Here is an 18,324-nt window from a genome sequence, read left to right on the forward strand (position 1 = left end):
AAGGCATAATAATACAGTCCCTGACCACTACCTTGACCACAGAGGATGACGGGGACAGAAGGGCCTTTGGCATCATTATTACTCCAAAGTCCAGAGCTCCAGCTCTACGTTGGGCCCCCACGTGAGATGTAGTTTTCCTTTCTGCAGGGACAAAGTGTCTGAAACAGTTCTAATTCCCACACCGGGGGACTGTGGTAGGGCAGGTGCTAAGAAAGTTTCTCTTAATCCTCAACCCCCTCTCTCACGCTCTGCTATCAATCCTTCCCTCTCCGCCAGGACTTTTACAATCCTCAACCCAACCACTAGCACCTACTCCTTCTGCTGGACCTCTGAAGAAATTGAAAGTCTCCAGAACCCTCCAGCCTTCACGTGCCTTACAGACAAGGGCTTCATCCACCCAGAAAAGAAAGCTGAGGTGAGTGCGTGTACAACTGAGGGCCACTCGACCAGGGCTTGAATCACTCCATCCCTCTCTGCACCACAGGTGTGCCATAGAGACAGTTAGGGGGAACAGTCTCAGGGTGCATCCATCAACGCGTATTTCTTGAGTGGCAACTATATACGTCAGGCAATCCTCATCGACAAGACAGGCCTAAGCTCTACTGGTTGGCCGTGGAGAAGCAGATTTCTAGTATTTCGAGTTTTAAAAAACTGAGATTATTAAAGCAGGAAAGGGGAGCTGGATACCCAACAGTGCCCAGACACTATAGGACAGTGTTATTTTTTGTCCAAGAGACTGGCGATTGGCAACAGTGAAAGGACACAGATATGTTTTCACTTGGTCAGGTCAAAGGGCAAAACAGAAAATTGGAGCCATGTCCCACGCCTTAATCCTACTGTTTCCACAGTCATCTGGGCTAGAGGGTCTGGCTCAAAGCAACATGAACTCGCCAAAATAGATCTGTGGGCCCCATGTCTTTCTTATAAGTCCTGCAGAGAATCCTGGCAGCAGAAATAAATCTGTGAAACAGAACTTACAAATTCAGATGCCTTCAGGAAGGTCATACAAGTGAACAAAGCCAGCCAAGGGGACCATGATAGGGAATGCTGGGCACCAGAGCCAGCTGGCCATGGTGCTTCTCCGGAGATGACCACCACACAGACAAGTGGGCCCAGGGTTGCCAAGTCTCCAAGACTTTTGGGGGAAAGTCAAAATTCCAAATTTCCCTCTGAATCTCTCCATTTGTACATGCCATACCAAAGACCTGGTGTGAAATATGGCAGCCTAGCCAGCAGAGGCTGTGATGGTGAGGACCCCCCTTAGAAAGACCTGTGGGCAAACAGGGCAAACAGACATTGATGTGGCTGGCATAACCAGATGCACATGCACTTCAGAGAGGGCAGAAAGGCAGTGGTGACCTCGTAACGTCAGCCATAGCAACCCCAGTGCTGACAAGCCTCCCAGGGCACATGGAGTAAATAAATTGAAGTGCCACTTACCACTGTGTCCCAAACTCTCTTCATAGATTGTCTTCCAGTACACGCCTTTCCATCTGAACATCACAGAAGCATTCTGGACTTTCTCCATCCCTGAACACAACATCACAGTCCCTTTCCTGCTGGTAGGCAAAGCCTCTGACCCTCTCATCAATCTGGATAAGTCCCACCTCAACTTCAGTTGTCTCCTCATTGGTAAGGCTGCCTCTTGGTTTACATTTGGAGTTTACAGGGGCGGGAAGTGGGACCAACCCAGCAATGAGCTCCAGGAGCAGGCTTGGGTGGGCACTTTTCCTGGTACCTTCCAGGAGCGTGTGTGAGGGCCTTTCTCACTGTGCCAGCCCCATCCTCCTTGTGTGTGCCCCAGATTATGGGCTGTACTTGTTTGCTTCTTGGTGTGTATGCAGGATTTCTCTGCCATCCTTTTGTGCATTTATATGGTTCCAAAATACTATTGAGCCTTGTAGGACCTAGGCACTCTTCTATAAGCTGGGAATACAATGCATAAAACCAAAGTTCCTACCCTCATGATGGTTATAGTCTAGGAATAGGGAGCAGACTACCAACAAATAAAAAAGCAAAATATGAAGTCTGTCCAGAAGGTATCCAGCCATGTAATATGAAAAATAGAGACATTTATTGAAGAAGATACAAGAAATATTGTACATAGGACAATGACACCTCAGTCCCCTTCAAAGTAGGCACTTTGGGAACTCACACAGTTCTCCCAATTGCCATTAGCTGCCCCATCATATTTTCCTGAATCTCACTGACAGTCTGAAACCTCTTTCCTTTCAAAGGTGATTTTAGTTTTGGGAAAAGCCAGAAGTCTCAGGGTGCCAAATCTGGGCTACAGGGGGTCTGAGTCACCTGGGTGATTTGATATTTTACCAAAAAAACTCTGCATGAGATATGATGCATGAGCAGGCCTGTTGTCATGATGAAGCTTCCAATCACCAGTTGCTCATAGCTTCAGCCTTCTGAATCATCCCAATAGTTTCCATGGAAGAATGTTCAAGGTTAATGCAAAATATGATGCACATTTGATGCTCCCCTCATTTGCTCAGTCATTTTGAATGTGATGGCCACACAGTACACATGGTCACTCAACAGCATTTACGACATCTACTGACTAGTACAGTGAAGTCATTATTGTTCACACATGTGCATTCCAGTCCACTCCCCTTGGCTGCCAGGTTACACCAATGTCATGCAAACCATTCTCAGTTATATTAACAGTGGCTGAACTCTTTCTAGACAGACCTCATAGATACCATGTCAAATGTTGATAAGGGTTCTAGAGAAGAATAAAGCAGGCTAGAGAGAATGAAGAATGCCAGCTGGCAATGGGAAGATGACATTTGAGCAGAGACCGGAAAGAAATAATGGAAGTGATTACCAGGTCCCTTATAACCCTAGGAATCTATCCCATGGATGTGTTAAGTGTGTGTGTGTGTGTGTGTGTGTGTGTGTAAAATACAATTAAAGCCAGAGGGTTTTTTTAGTAATTCAATTTTTATTTATAAAAGTAATAATCCAATCAATGTAGTATTATATAAGGAAAAATTTCATAACCTCTCCCCACCCATCATATCTCATCCTTCCCTTTCCATCAGAGAAAACCAGTGTTAACAGTTTGATGTGTGATATTTCCCTATTCTTCTTATACTGACACATATAAGTAAGCAGGAGGGAATCATGGTATTTAGTAAGGTTTTCAAAAATAAGTGAGTAATATAAGAATAATAACAGCAAGACAAACAATTTAATCTCAGAAGGCAAGGGTCATGCATTTTGATATAATCATTACATTAACAGTTTAAAGAAGAACAGCCACATGATCATATTACTACAAGCTGAAAGTCATTGCTAAAATTCAGCAGACATTCTGAACAAAAACTCTAATAGGAAAACAGGAATAGAGGAGAACACTTGAATGAAGAAGATTAGCCAAAATCAAGAGGCAAATGTTATCTCATAGTAAACCACATCAGCTCAAATCAGGAATTAGGCAGGGCTGCTCATTATCGCCATTATTACTGAACCCTTTCTTAGTGACTTTAGTAAATACAATAAATACGAGAAAAATAATTAGCATAAACATTGGGGAAAAAAGATACAAAACCATCCCATTTTGCTGTGGCTCATTATTTCAGACATAGAGAACTTCAGGAGGCTCTAGAAAAAAAAACAAAACAAATACTAAATCAACAAGATAATTTACTAAGTGGCTGGATGCAAGACAAGTATGCAAAAATCCATAGTTTCTCTTTCTGTCAGCAGTAAGCTCCTAGGAACAGAAACAAAAAATTCTTTTTAGTATTGACAACACCTATACAGTGTTTACAGGTCAACATAACAAGAAAAGCACAGGAGCTATATGAAGAAAATCATAACATCTTATCAAAATGTCCCCAAACAAAATCTGAATATTTGTCAATTCTGCCAAAAGTAAATGCAAATTTAATCAAGTTTCCATTAGAATTGCAGCTAGAGAGGCTGGGGAAAATACAGACACATAGTTAAATTTGAATTTCAGATAACAGCAAATAAATTTTAGTATGTCAGCATAAGTATGCCCCATACAAGATTTGGGACATACTTATACTGAAAAGTTATTTGCTGAATCTGATAACCTTAATCCCAAAGGCTTGCACAGGTGGGGAGAGAGCTGGATACAATGGTTCGAAAGTTCATGTGGAAAAACAAATGCTCTACGATAGTCCAGGAAAGTAAGAAAAAGCACACCAATGCTAGCAGATGGGTTAACCAGCACTGTCAGAACTCTTAGGACACATGGGAGGTCTAATTTAAAGAGCTCCATGCAGTGGTGCTTTACAAAGCTACGAGCAGAGCTAAGGCACCTGCCAGGGAAGGTGCAGCCACCATTAACACAGGAAGGAAGGCATCAGGTCTGAAGAAACAAGAAGGGGAAAAAGAACAGTGTCACCTGGATCCCAGGAGAGCTGTGACTGAGGCAGAGGAGCCACCTAGCAGGAGCAGGCACTGGGTGGGTCAAGCTCTAGAGTGAGAGCTGGAACCCCTCCAGGGGCGGAGGGTCTCATGTAGAGCTGGAGGATGAGAGGCAGCCTGGGCTGAGGAGCTTGGAAGAGGGAAGAAAAGAAGCAGAGCAGTCTCTGCTGAGACGCTTCCGGAGCAGGCCTGAGGCCTCGCCTGAGGGCTGGTGTTCCCTCCTCAGGCCGAGAAGCCAGGGAGACCGTGCACATCATCAACAGGGAGGAGCAGGGGTTCAGTTTTGCCTTCCTGGAAAACTCCCGATACTCGGAAGGGTTCAGCGACAGTCTGGTCGTCTCCCCCATGGAAGGCTGGCTCTCACCGCTGTCCAGGTAAGGAAGTAGGAAGGCCCCCAGGGCTTCACCCTCCCTGACACGGCAGGAGTCCCAGGCCGGCCAACCAAGAGAATGAATCCGTTTCCCTTAGAGGCCCCGTCTGCAGTACAGTCTTCCACCTCTGACATGTAGGTGTTAGCAATTCCACTCTGTCCTACTTAGTCCCTGCTGTTCATTTCCCTGCTCAGTTGTGGAGCAGTGAGAATTTTAAGCCCTTGTTTTCAATATTTTCCTTATACGTGTTCTTTTCCTCACCATCTACTCTATCTGTGAATCCATAAAGCAATGTCCTGCCTTGCCTGGAAAACCTTCCAAATTCATCATAATTTGGAGTTATAATGCTTTTTACTCATAGTGTACCAGGTAACTCACTGAGCTCATATTCTTGAGCAGATCTTCACAGGGGGCCTAGTCAGCTAATCTGTCGTCTTCTTCCCCAACCAGGCTACCAGTTGATATTTTCTTCACACCAAAGCAGGAAGGAGATGTGAACTTTAATTTGATCTGCAATGTAAAAAATAAAGCCCACCCTTTGACCTTAAATGTCAAGGCTGAGGGCTACACTATGAATGCAAACGTCAAGTGCAAAGACAGGACTGGTTCATCCACTCTCTTGACTCCCAATCAGACTATGGTTGTCAACTTCTATGAGGTAAAGGTGGGAGAGGGCTTTGCTTTCTCTGGGTTTTGACACTGGCTGGGAAAAGCAGGCAGTACCAGTGAACAGTAGCAGAATCTCTCTGTTCAAAATGCCAGGGAGATCAGGAGAACAGAAATATACCAGGAGCAGCTCCTTCCCCAGACTGTGTATGGTTTTGATGTGAACACTTTTCTTATTTTACTTTTCAGTGGGTGGAGAGATGGTAGGGAAGGGGAAGAATGCTTGTATTAAACATACAGGAAGGACGCTTGGCTACCAAGGGAGGTCTAAGAATTAAATTGCCATCTTACTCTTCAAAGTGTGGGGGGCCCCAACACTTGGTAGGTCTTGCTGAAGTAACTGGCTACAATTTGTTCTCAACAAACTGTATTGTTCTCAACTCACTCACATCATCTTCCATTCCTATTTCTCAAAAGATATTTCCCCCCAAATTGTAACATATCCTTACCCCAGAGGAGTGAGCCATGGTTTGCATTCACTCAACATACTCTGTTCTCTCTCAGGTGGAGCTGAATGAATGTGTCCAGTGTGAATTCACCTTCATCAACACTGGGAAGTTCAACTTCAACTTCCAGGCAGAGCTCTCTGGCCCCAAAGCCCTGCTGCAGTACTTGGAGTTTTCACCCACTGAGGGCAAAGTGGACGTGGGGCAGAGTGCCCCTGCCTTCCTGTCTTTCCAACCATTTAAGAAATGTGTCCTGAAAGGCCTGGAACTCAGAATCAAGGTGAGACCATCTAACATTGCCCGACACTGAAAGCGCTCACAGCATTCTGCCTTGGGAGATTACTTCTGAGCGTTTCTGGGTCTCTCCACCCCGGAGTGTGGATATGTTGGAGGTAATCTCCATAGTTTCTATTAATGGTAATAACCGAGGCGCATAGTGAGTAAGTGTGAATTGAACAGCAGGCGAGCATCCATGCATTGGTATATCATGCAGCCATTAAATTAACACATTGTTTACGGGTAGTTTTTATCATGCGCTCTACTACCAGTCAATGTAAAACGTATAAATACGTTTTCCGCATACAATGTGTTAAGGAAGCTAGACGGGAGGTGGAGAGCGTGAGAGAGAAAGAATACGTACATATTTTCCATGATAAGTTATCAAGTGAAAAACCAAGGAACTGTGATGTCAGCAGGGATGGCAGAGAAGGACCTCTGAAAAGCTGCTCTTCTACAGCAATGAGAACACTAGCACAAACTATCAAAATCTGCTTTTTCAGAACTCCTGAAATCACCCTTGGCATATTGGCCTTTGACCTCCTGGTCACAAGATGACAGTCCCTCCTGCAGCCCTATCTATGTCTGCATTCCTGAGTGGAAGAAAATAAGGGGTAGAACGTGAAGGCAAAATACTTTCCCAGCAAGACTTTGACTCTTTATTCAAAATAGTTTACATCCTGATGACCAAAACTGTGACGGCCACCATTAGCTGCAAGGAGGAGGAGAAATCATGTAGTTCTTGTCCTTTTCCACCTGACTTACTCCACTTCGCATAACACACTCCAGATCCATCCACGTGGTTGCAAATGGCAACATTTCATCTATTTATGGCTGAGTAGTATCCCCTTGTGTCTGTGTACCGCCTCTTCTCTATCCAATCACCCACTGAAGCACAGCTAGGTACCGTACGATTTCACTCATATGTGGGACCCAAAACAAAAAGCAAGAAATGAACAAACAAAACAAACAAAAATAGACTTACAGACACAGACAACAGAATGACGGTTACCAGACGGGAAGGGGGTGGAAAGAGGACAAAGAGGGTGAAGGGGGTCAAGTACAAGGTGATGGAAGGAGGCTCAACTTCAGGTGGGAAACGCACAACAGAATACACAGATGTCCTATTATAAAGTTGTGCACCTGAAGTTTATATAATGCTGTTATGTAATGTTACCTCAATTTATTTAACTTTTAACATGTTTTGAAGATGGGAAATCAAGTATTTTCACCTGAGTACATTGCCAACCAATCCGAGTCCTGCAAATGAGGAAGCCTTGGGAGTTAAATGTTGGGTAGTAACTAAGTCTGTCACACCCCTCTGCCTTCAAGATAAATCATCGCTTCAGGAGCAAAGCAAGGACCAGCGCAGGGTCTGACTGCAGAGTGGCCCACCTTGCTTCTCTTAAATAAACAAACTTCTAACCAATGAGTCAGAATCATTGCAGAGGGAACCCTGGGACCTGTATTTTTTAAAAACACCAGACTGCCTCCCTCCTTCACCTGAGAACTGAAAGGCCCTTTCCTCCCACTTCTCCTAATCACACTCCACCTGCCTTTTTCCTCCCTGCAGATAAGCCACGGTCCAACATTTATGTGCAGCATCTCAGGCTGTGCTGTGAGCCCTGCTATCCATTTCTCCTTCACCAGCCACAACTTTGGGACCTGCTTCATCTACCAAGCCGGGATGCCCCCATACAAACAAACTCTGGTCATCACCAACAAGGAGGAAACAGCTATGAGGTAAGCAGACTTCCCAGAGCCTCCAGAGGATGATCCTGCAGCTCCTTCTGGGACCTACAGCTTCCACCCTGTGAGGTCTGGCCATGACCGGAAAAGGATTATGGGAATGAGTCAAACACAGGTGGCCATGAATCCAGAGTTTCCTTTCCCCACCACTAAAACCGATAGTTGGATAGCCATGAGCTTCCCTGCTGAAAAGCCTCTTCTGGAGTGAGGAAGGCCATGCCAAATGACCCGATGACAGGCTTAATGGCTTCCATTTATTTTCCCCATGCAACAGACGTGGAAACTGAGGTTAAGAGAGTTAAAAAGTGAATTTCTCAGGTCGGTGATCTCATAGACAATAGTAGATCTCTGCTGAGCCTGAGTCTTCTGATTCAGATCCATTCTGCACCATCCTGTGTAGAATGTTCCAGTCCAGGTTTCTGGGCCCTGTTACAGACCGAACAAAACAGAATCTCCAGAAACTGGCCAAGGGACCTGTGTTTGTCCAAAGCTCTCTTGATGAGTTCTATGCCATAGAACTTTCTTTGATGACAAAAGTGTTATAGATCTGCCCTGTCTATTGTGGCTACATGTAGCTATGGAACACTTGAAATGTGGCTAGTGAAACTGAGGAACTGAATATTTATTTTAATTAATTTTAATTTAAACAGCCACAGCCCTGGCTGGTGTGGCTCAGTAGATGGAGCACCAGACTGTGAAGCAAAGGGTCGCTGGTTTGATTCCCAATCAGGGAATGTGCCTGGGTTGTGGGCCAGGTCCCCAATAAGGGGCACATGAGATGCAACCACACATTGATGTTTCTTTCCCTCTCTTTCTCCCTCTCTCCCCCCCTCTAAAAATAAATAAAATCTTTAAAAAATAAAAACAAAAATTAAACTGCTGCATTGAGTAGCACAGGTCTAGGTTCAAATCTGAGCTCTTCCCCAGCTATGTGACCTTGGGCAAATTTTTTAAACTCTGTGCCTCTGTCTCATTGCCCCAAGTAGGAGATAATAGTACTTCCCTTGTAGGGCTAGTAGGAGATCTAGAGATAGTACTTAGGACAGTGCCTGGAACACAAGAAATGCTCAATTATTATATGTTGTCACAGTGGTGGTTGTGGTTATCCTGAATATTAAGTTACGAAAGTGCCACTTATTAAACATCATTTCTACTTGCACTCTTTCTTGCATGATTTAATTTAACGAGCCTTACCTTGTTCACAGCATCTAGCTCTATTTACCGGCCTAGCTGTTCTCTAAGCACTGTAAGGCAGAAAGGAGATGCTGTAATGGAAAGGTCTAGGTGCCTTCCCACCCACAGGTGGAGCAGGCTGGGCATGATCTTTGAAGGTCCTTGCAGTTGAGCAATCAATCAGAATAATAGCTAGCCATTATGGCGTGTTTCTTCTGTGGACTGTGTAGTGACTGCTTTAGTCGCTTTATCCCATGTAATCCTCACAACCACCCCATTCTACAGATACAGAAACTGAGACCCAAATGGGCTAAGTAGCTTCTCTGAGGTCACATAGCTAGTTAGTGATAGAGCCTGGATCCAAACCCTGTCCATCTGACCCCAGACCGCGTGCTCCTCCCCACCGTCTTTGCCACCCAGTTACTTCAGGGAGCACTTCCTTCTTAGGAAAGGTCCAAAACCTGAACTGCATTATCAAGAAACAGGATGAATAGAGTGAGAAGAGCACTGGGCAAAGGGCCATGGGGCTTTGAGCTTGAGACCTGGTTCTGCCAAGATCTCAGGGTGTGATCTGAGGCAAGTGACTTGACTATGCTCCGGAGAATGTGGGCTGGATCGTTGCTGGGGTCGCTCTCAGCCCTTAAATTCTATGGCTGTAGGACTGCAGGGCAGGAAATCCATCAGGACTGAGGTCCGAGCGATAGGGGGACCAGATCAGTGCCTTGGAGCTTACGCACCCCCCTCCTGATTTTCCCCAGCATAGACTGTTTGTACACCAACACCAACTACCTTGAGGTGAACTTCCGTGTCGATGTGATAAAGCCAGGAAAGACGATGGAGGTTCCCATCACCTTTTATCCTCGAGAAAGTATCAGTTATCGAGAACTCATCCCCTTTGAAATCAACGGGCTCTCACAACAAGTAGTTGAAATCAAAGGGAAAGGCACCGAAATGAAGGTAAGAGGAGTTTGGGAGGTCTTTGGACTGGTGCCCCCCTCCTTGCCCTTCCCAGCCACGCTGGCCCAGCGGAGCCCACACCCCGCCTCCCCCTCCACATCTCCTGCCCCTTAGCCACTCTGCCAGAGGTCAGCAGTCCCAACTGAGCGGTGAATTGTCAGATCAGACTCAGGTGAATCATAGATCTTACTCAACACCCAACTGTACTATAGCAAAGGATGTAGGCAGTGAGCACAGGCAGTGAGAAACTTTCTTTTTCTTGGGAAGTTTGAGACTCCCAGATGCTGGATCCTAAGCATGTCCTTTTTCTCCCATATGAGGGCATGTTTTATTTTTGGATCTAACAGGCAAGATTTGTTTTAAGCAATGTATGCAGATATGTCTCAGTCATGGAACATCTTTCCTTAACACCATGGTGATTAACATTCTCCAGCCAACCACGGGTCCCAGGATTAGATTTCACCAAGGGCGCTGCTTCTTACCAGGAGCTCCTACTAGAAAGGGAAGGGTGCAGTCCTCCTGCTGATCCCTGTCTTCCCAGGGTCTGGTAAACATTTCAGTGTCTGTCTGGTGGGAGTATTTGCATTTAATGGGTGTTTTGGAAGACTGAAGATCTTCCAAGTTTCTCAGGAATGCACAGGACACTTTAGCAACCAAGAGAAAATGGGAAGGGTGTATTCCTGGCTGCCTTCCCATCAAGCAAAGGAGCAGCAGGACCATGCCACCTGCTGTGCCTGTGCCCAAGCCAGTGACAGGGTCCCTTATGATGTCACTGATTCATTCATTTGTTCATTCTTTCTTTCACTCATTCAACAACCATTACATATTAGGTACTTTGGGCAAGTCCAGAGGTGACTTAAATATGTTCTCTGACTTCTAGGAGCTCACAGGCTGCTGCGGACAACTCACCTTTTAAACAAAATGGAAACATGCGGGCTGGATATGTAGTTGGAGGGGGACAGTGCAGTTTAGTGACTAATTAAATGACAGTGACCAGTGGGCGCTGCTCACTGTGGTCAGCCCGACCTTCACCTGATCCAGGCCGACATTGTGTCCAGCACTTTAGATGAGGACTTAGAAATTCATTTATTTACCTTTCTACCTCTGCTGCCACCATTCTAGTTCAAGTCACCATCCTCTCCCACACCTCAAGGCTTTCTCTCATGCCCTCTTCCAGCCCGTCTGCACAGAGGACCGGGCCGAGCTCTCTCATGGAACACACACTCGACTGGGTCACTCCGTGCTTCACTGGCTTCCCACCCGCTCCAGATTACAGCCCAAGCACTCCCCACACTCAGTCTTCTCAAGTCTCCCTGGGCTCCTAGCCACAGGCTCAGACCGAGCCAGTCCCTGCAGCTCAGGGCCCCACTCCTCCCTGAGATATTCTCCCACCTCACACCCACCCTGACTCACGCCGATCAGACCCTGCCCTTCCTTTACCTCTCAGTGTAAACATGCCTCGGGGCCTTGGGGGTCTCCAGAGCCCCAGTCTATCTCAGCCCCCTCCAGTGTGCTCTCAGGTACCGGAGCTTTCCCTTCACATCTCTTACCTGGCTGTAATTACGTAATTGCTGTGTAGTGGGCACCTTATGCACAAACATGCTCGGTGAGTGAGTGAATGCGCACCTCATGTGAAGAGTGCGGGGCACCGACAGGGAGGGACCTCCGGAGGCTCACCACGGCGGGCGTGTGATGTTTATTTTTCCCATTAACTGACAAACCCTCCCTCCCCGTTGTCTGTCTTGTCCCACAGATTTTAGTCCTAGATCCAGCCAATAGGATTGTGAAGTTAGGAGCTGTCCTGCCAGGACAGGTTGTGAAAAAAACAGTCTCTGTCATGAACAACAGCCAAGCCCAGCTCACGTTTAGCCAGTCAGTCCTGTTCTCGACTCCAGAACTCCAGGAACCTAAGGTTGGTGCTCGGGACTCCCGGGGGCCTCTCCATGCTTCCTGGTGCCGTAAATGACCTTGCTAACAGCACTGACAGCTCACGGGTCTCCTGCACCTGCAGTGCGCCAACACACTCAAGCGGCTGTTCATGCACCTCCTGCGTTCATCTCCACAGAAACGGTCTGGTGTTCATGCTTTTATCACTCTCGTTTTACAGATAAGGAAAGCAAGGCTCAGGGAGGCCACATTCCTCTAAAGAGCAGCAGAGTGAAACAGAAAGAGAGCTGGACTGGACAATGCAAGTCCGTGGCTGCTAGTGAATAGGCACAGGTCCCCAGTGCAGAACAGGTGAAAACTGTGGAAAACCGTAAAGCAAAACAATTTTGGCCAGACTCTCAAACCCAGAAATAATCACTTAACATTTTGGTGCCTATCTTTCCAGTTTTTTCCCTATGCATTTTTTTTACAAAAACAAAATGACAGTGTTCACACTGTTTTGAATCATCGAGCAGTAGATCGTGGACATTTTCTGTGTCCTTGGGGACACGTGTTTGTCCCCGCCTCCGCTGTGTAGGGAGGCCGGCTGTCCGTTTCTGCTCACTCCAGGTGGCCCTGATGTTTTACATCAGAAACCACCATGTAAAGCGATGCGGCCGAGGCTTTCTTTGTGTGCATCCTCGGCTCTATGCCTAAGACAGGTTCCTGGAGGAGGGCTCGTTGGATCAAGAAGAAGAGTACATTTCAGTGTGCATCACCAATCTGCCCCCTTCCCACCTCCATGAGCTGTGTGAAGACTCACGCTTGCTCCCTGGACAGAGAAGCCACCAGGCCCAGGCGCCTGCTCCCCGTCTCACAGGCAGCAGCGTCTGGGCGGCCCCTGTACACAGGCCAAGTGTGCTTCATTCCCAGGGTGAACTTATCCATCCCCTCAGTCAATTCATTCTTATACTCACTCAGTAAACGGGTGCTAGGTGCTAAAAATGTAAAGATGTGTCTTAGTCAGCTTGGGCTGCCCTAACAAAATGCCATAGCCTGGGGGGCTTATACAGAGGACATTTGTTTTCTCACAGCTCTGGAAGCTGGCAGTCTGAGAGCAGAGGGCCAGCCTGGTCTGTTTCTGGCGAGGGGGCTCCTCCTGCCTCGGAGATGGGCACCTTCTTGCAGGCTGTGCACACTGCAGAGAGCAAGCAAGACTGAGCTGTCTGGTGTCTCCACTCCCATCACGAGGGTCTGTCTGTTGTGACCTCATCGAAGCCTAATTACATCCCGTAGGATCAGGAGGGAGCTGCTCAAAGGAGGGTCGGGGGCCATGGGAGGCCTCACAGTGGAGAGAGGTCCCCGCTGAGCATCGTGGGGCGAGGAGGTGTGCCCAGGCACACAGACTGGGGACGGTGTTTCTGGCAGGCACAGGTGTACAGCCTGGAAAGAGTCAGTGCTTTTGGAAAGCCATATGTGATTCAGTGTGACAGGAACACTGTGGACCATCTGGAAAGGCAGGATACAGAGAAATGGGCTGTGGGAGGCCAGCCAAATCAAGAGACCCGGTGGGTACCTCAGCCCAGGACCCCCTGTTGCTCACTTTGCCATTTGGAGGACAAACTTGTTGCTTCCCATCCCTCATTAATCCAAATGAAACTCCTCAGCCCCAGTGGGTCAGGGCCCCTAATGGTCTGGCCATACCCATTCTGCTTCTTTGGTTGGTCAGACTCAACTTCAAGCTGCCACAGTGACCTCTGCTGACACCCTCACCTGGGGTTTGGCTCCTGGCATCACTGTGTTGTGAGGAATCTCCAGGAGCACTCTGCTATTGCCCCTCTCGGCCCATTACCTCACCCCCTGCTGCCTCAGCCCACTTTCTGGCCACTGCTCAGAACTCTGTACCAAAGGGAGCTCAGGGCTGAAAAGGGGTTTGGCTTCTTTAAAGCTGATTTTGATTTGCCTTTACTGGGACAAAGTGGGGAGAGAAGACCATACAAATTCAAATGGTGGTTCTCCTCCTTTAGAACGCACAGGTCTCCCAGAGCACTTTGAAAACACAGATTCCAAGCCCCTCCAAGGACACTGATCCAGTCGGCCTGGGGCGGCGGGACCCGGGGATCTACAGTGTGACCCTCGCACCGGAAAGTGCGACATAGAGACCCTGGGGAGTGCTCCTCAAAAAACCCCCAAGCACTGAGGGTTTTTATTTCCTCTTGCTATTTCCTCCACCAGAGAGTAGGGGTTATTGGCAAGAGGTTGGAAAGAGAATTAATGTTTATTGAGTGCCTACTCTACGCCACACGTGTTATACAGATGATCTGAGTTCAGTAACTTGTCAAAGGTGACACGCTGCTAAGAGGCAGCAGGAGCGAGATCTGCCCCCTGGGCTGCTGCAGCCCCAGCAGCAAGGCCTCCAGGAGGGGACACCTCAGAAACCCCTGTCCTCAGCTGCTGAGTCTCGCTGTCGTTTCGCCCAGGTCATCACCTTGGTTCCATTCCACAACATCACTCTGAAGCCCAAGGAAGTCTGTAAGCTGGAAATCATCTTTGCCCCGAAGAAGCGTGTCCCCCCCTTCTCCGAGGAAGTGTTCATGGAAAGCATGGGGCTCCTGCGCCCCCTCTTCCTCCTCAGCGGCTGCTGCCAGGCTCTGGAGATCTCCCTGGACCAGCAGCACATTCCCTTCGGACCAGTCGTGTTCCAGACGAAAGCCACACGTCGCATCCTCATGTTGAACACGGGCGACGTGGGTGCAAGGTAGGAGCTGGAGCAGGGAGCTGCAGCAGAGTGCAGGATCAGATCAGATGCTTGTTTTACAAGTGTGGCCACTTTGGCTCTCTTCCCCCTCCCTTTCCCATCTCCTTCCTTCCCTCAAAATGTGACAGCGGTGGCCTCTCCAGGGGGATCCTGCTCCTGTGATTACCAAAACTAATATGATAGAGAATTTTGCTCGGTGCCTGTTATATGCCCTTTACATGGCTCCTGTCCTCTAACCTCAACAATTCCATGAGACCAGTGCTATGATGGATCCATTTCACAGACGAGATAACTGAGGTACAAAGAGACCAAGTAATTTTCCCAAAATCCTGCATTTAGCAAGAACTTAACCAGGCACAGGTGCAAAGCTGGGCATTAGTACATAGAAGATCCCATTTGATTACCCCAGAACCCTCTAAGATAGGTACTATATTGTCCCCTTTTCACAGATGAATTTGAGGCCCAAAGCGGTCAGGCTGCTTGCCTGGGGTTACACAGCCAGGAAGTGAGAAAGATGGGATTGGAATCCAGGTGTACCCATGGCCACTCGCCTTTCCAGGCCCTTCCCTCTTGCTAGCGGGTGCCTACCCGTCATGCCACCAAAGCTGTGCAGGCTGTGCACCACACACCTGCAGGGCTGCCCTTCACACAGACTCAGTGTGAAGCACCCTTAGGGTGCAGTGGGGCAGGCCTGGCAATGGACGTACATTGGTCTGCACCATCCACCCTCGGTCTCCTGCCTGGACCAAATGCCCAACCACAGAAGAATGACCCCACAGGGCCATCAGATCCCAGTGCCACCAAGAGCAGATGCAACTCTCACATGAAGAGATCGTCTCCACCCTCCTGGATTCGACCTAAGAGGCACTGCAGGGAGTGGTTAAGTCCACAGTCTGGGGAGGGTTTTAGTCCTAGCTTGGCCGCTTCCGTTACGACCTTGAGCACACATGTGTAAGCATGTTCATGTGTATGCCCTGATGTGTCACTGTGGGCAGTAAGATAAGACGCAGCCCCTTCCCACCTGCTCAGCTCTCAGAGGGAGCCAAGTCAGTGTACACAAGAGTGGCCGTGGCCTACGTCCCCACCTGCTTCTGCTCGGCTTCGAAAGGGAGCTGAGTTATCTCACCCAGGAGTGACTTGGCCCTGTCCCCGCCTGCCTCTGCTTCACCAAGCAGTCTCTCCTCTCTGGTCCCATGGAGTGCATGAGGGGACGAACCTCCAGTGTCTCATTCTCAGCAGCACTGAGGACAACCCCAGACACTAGTCAACTACCTTCCCTGTCTCCTTTTGTTTTGGAAAAGGTTTAAATGGGATACCAAAAAATTCGAGCCTCATTTCTCCATCAAACCGGAAGAAGGCTATATCACTACAGGCATGGAGGTTTCTTTTGAAGTCACCTACCACCCCACGGAGGTGGGCAAGGAGAGTTTCTACAAAAATTTGCCCTGCTTCATCCAGGGAGGCAGTCCTCTGAGCCTAACCCTGTCTGGAGTCTGCGTAGGACCACCTGCAGTAAAAGAGGTCAGTCAGTGCTGCCCACAGGTGGGCCAGTGGCCAGGGTGGGCCTAGCAAGCCACGCAAGTGAACTCAGCCAGGCCTTCCAGAAACAGACGGCTCTGTTCAAACAGTCCTCACTGCCCACACCAAAGAGTCAGACCTGCTGCCTCTCCACACAGGGCCTTCGCACATGCTGTTCCCACTGCTGGAATATTCATTTTCCCCTCTTCATTTAACTCCTATTCATTCTTCAGCTCTCAACTCCAGCATCACATTCTTGAAGAGGCTTGCATTGGCATCTCTGACTAGATCAAATTCTGTTACAAGTTGTGAGTAAAGGGTGAATTTAAAAAACGATAGTCTTGGGTTAATCCTGTGCTAGCTCTACAGCCAGAAACCTAACCATGCACGCCAGCTGTGTTCCTGGCAACATGGCTTATGGCAAAATGACACCTGACCCTCCTCTCTGTAGTTGTGTTGATTCAAGAACAGTATGGAAGTAGAATCATACAGTATGCTATAAACACATGTGTACAAATCTTGGCAAGAACTTATGCTTTTATTTTCTCAGGGAAATATTTAGCAGTGGATTGTCTGGGTCATACGGTGGGTGTACATCTACCTTCCTAAGAACCTAGCAAACTGTTTTTACAAAGTGGTTGTGTCGTCTTACATTCCCACTAGTAATGTCTGTCATTTTTACTTGCATCACATCCTTCTCAACCCTTGGTTGGTCTTTTGGGGTTTTTTTAACGTTAGCCATTCTAATAGGTATGTAGTGGTATTTCATTGTGGCTTTTAATTTGCATTTCCCTACCAACTAATGATGTTGAGCACCTTCTCGGGGACTTATTTGCTATCCATCTATATTCTTGGGTAAAATATCTGTTTAAATCTTCTTTTTTAATTGTTTTTTATTTTCTTATTATTGAGTCTTCAGGGCTCTGTATATATTCAGGACACAGAGTTGACATTTAGATGTTCAATCTGTTTAAAGTTCATTTTTTTATGCAGTGGAAGACGTGGATCAAAATTCTTCTTTGTGTGTGGTTAGCTAATGATCCCAGCACCATTTGTTTAAAAGATTATCCTTTCCCCACTGAATTGCCTTTTCACTTCGATGACAAATTAATCGATCATGTATGTGTGGTCCCATTGTTGAGCTCCATTCTTATCCATCGGTCTATTTGGCCCCCTGTACACCAATGCCACATTGGTCCATGCTGCTACGTTCAATAGCCAGTTCTCACCCCTCATCTCACTCGACCTGCTGGTGGCATTTGGCACCTTGAACAAGCACCTCCTCCTTCGGACAGTCCTTCACAGGGCTCCCAGGAGACCACTCCCCATGGCTCTCCTCCTCTCTGCTTAGCTGCTCCTTCTCTCTCCTTTTCCAATTCTTCTTAACATTGGAGTGTGCCGGTCAGGTATTAGACCTTAAATTGCTTTTTTTTTTCTCTAAATACATTTACTTCTTGATAATCTCATCCAGTTTCTTGCCTTAAAAAAAATCACTAAACTGACTACTCCCAATGTGTATCTGCAGCCTGAACCTTGCTTTGAACTCCAGATTTGTAAATTCCACTGCCTGTACAAGGGGCCTCTTTTCTTCCAGGTGGTAAATTTTACCTGCCAGGTGCGCTCCAAGCACACACAAACCATCATGCTTTCTAATCGCACCAACCAGACCTGGAATCTGCACCCCATCTTTGAGGGTGAGCACTGGGAAGGGTCTGAGTTCATCACCCTGGAGCCCCATCAGCAAAACAAGCCCTATGAGATTACCTACAGGCCGCGTACCATGAACTTGGAGAACCGCAAACATCAGGTAGGATATGCACCCCATCAGTTTCCTAGCACAACTAGAGGAGGAGGAGTGTGAGAGAGGTTAAGAGACAGAGTTTGGCAGTTCAGAGAATGTTAGAGAACAAAAGTCGACCCCACCTTCTAGAACCTCCCCTCCCAATCCTGTTGAGATATAGCCTTGGTTGCCATCATAACGGACCCAATTTTTCATTCTGTTTATCTTCACATTACATCATATCATGAGAATTTTTCTATTTAATTAAGTAGTCTTCATGATAATCATTTTTAATGATTGCCTAATATTTCATGGAATGAGGGTTCCATAATTTATTTAACATTCCCCAGTTGT

General features: G+C 47.4%; 1 protein-coding gene across 3 annotated transcripts in view; it reads left to right on the forward strand.

Moving 5' to 3' along the window:
* Nucleotides 1-18,324, forward strand: part of HYDIN (HYDIN axonemal central pair apparatus protein) — a 291,357-nt gene that overhangs the window by 261,188 nt on the left and 11,845 nt on the right. For all 3 annotated transcript variants that reach the window (XM_036012178.1, XM_036012180.1, XM_036012179.1), the window contains exons 69-79: nt 277-415; nt 1,467-1,632; nt 4,637-4,784; nt 5,232-5,439; nt 5,952-6,173; nt 7,743-7,912; nt 9,850-10,048; nt 11,802-11,960; nt 14,395-14,672; nt 15,974-16,193; nt 17,785-17,997. In XM_036012178.1, the coding sequence (XP_035868071.1) occupies nt 277-415; nt 1,467-1,632; nt 4,637-4,784; nt 5,232-5,439; nt 5,952-6,173; nt 7,743-7,912; nt 9,850-10,048; nt 11,802-11,960; nt 14,395-14,672; nt 15,974-16,193; nt 17,785-17,997 (2,122 nt within the window). The remainder of the gene's footprint in view (nt 1-276; nt 416-1,466; nt 1,633-4,636; nt 4,785-5,231; nt 5,440-5,951; nt 6,174-7,742; nt 7,913-9,849; nt 10,049-11,801; nt 11,961-14,394; nt 14,673-15,973; nt 16,194-17,784; nt 17,998-18,324) is intronic.

The sequence above is a fragment of the Phyllostomus discolor genome, chromosome 12 (genome assembly GCF_004126475.2).
Source record: "Phyllostomus discolor isolate MPI-MPIP mPhyDis1 chromosome 12, mPhyDis1.pri.v3, whole genome shotgun sequence".
Lineage (NCBI taxonomy): Eukaryota > Metazoa > Chordata > Mammalia > Chiroptera > Phyllostomidae > Phyllostomus > Phyllostomus discolor.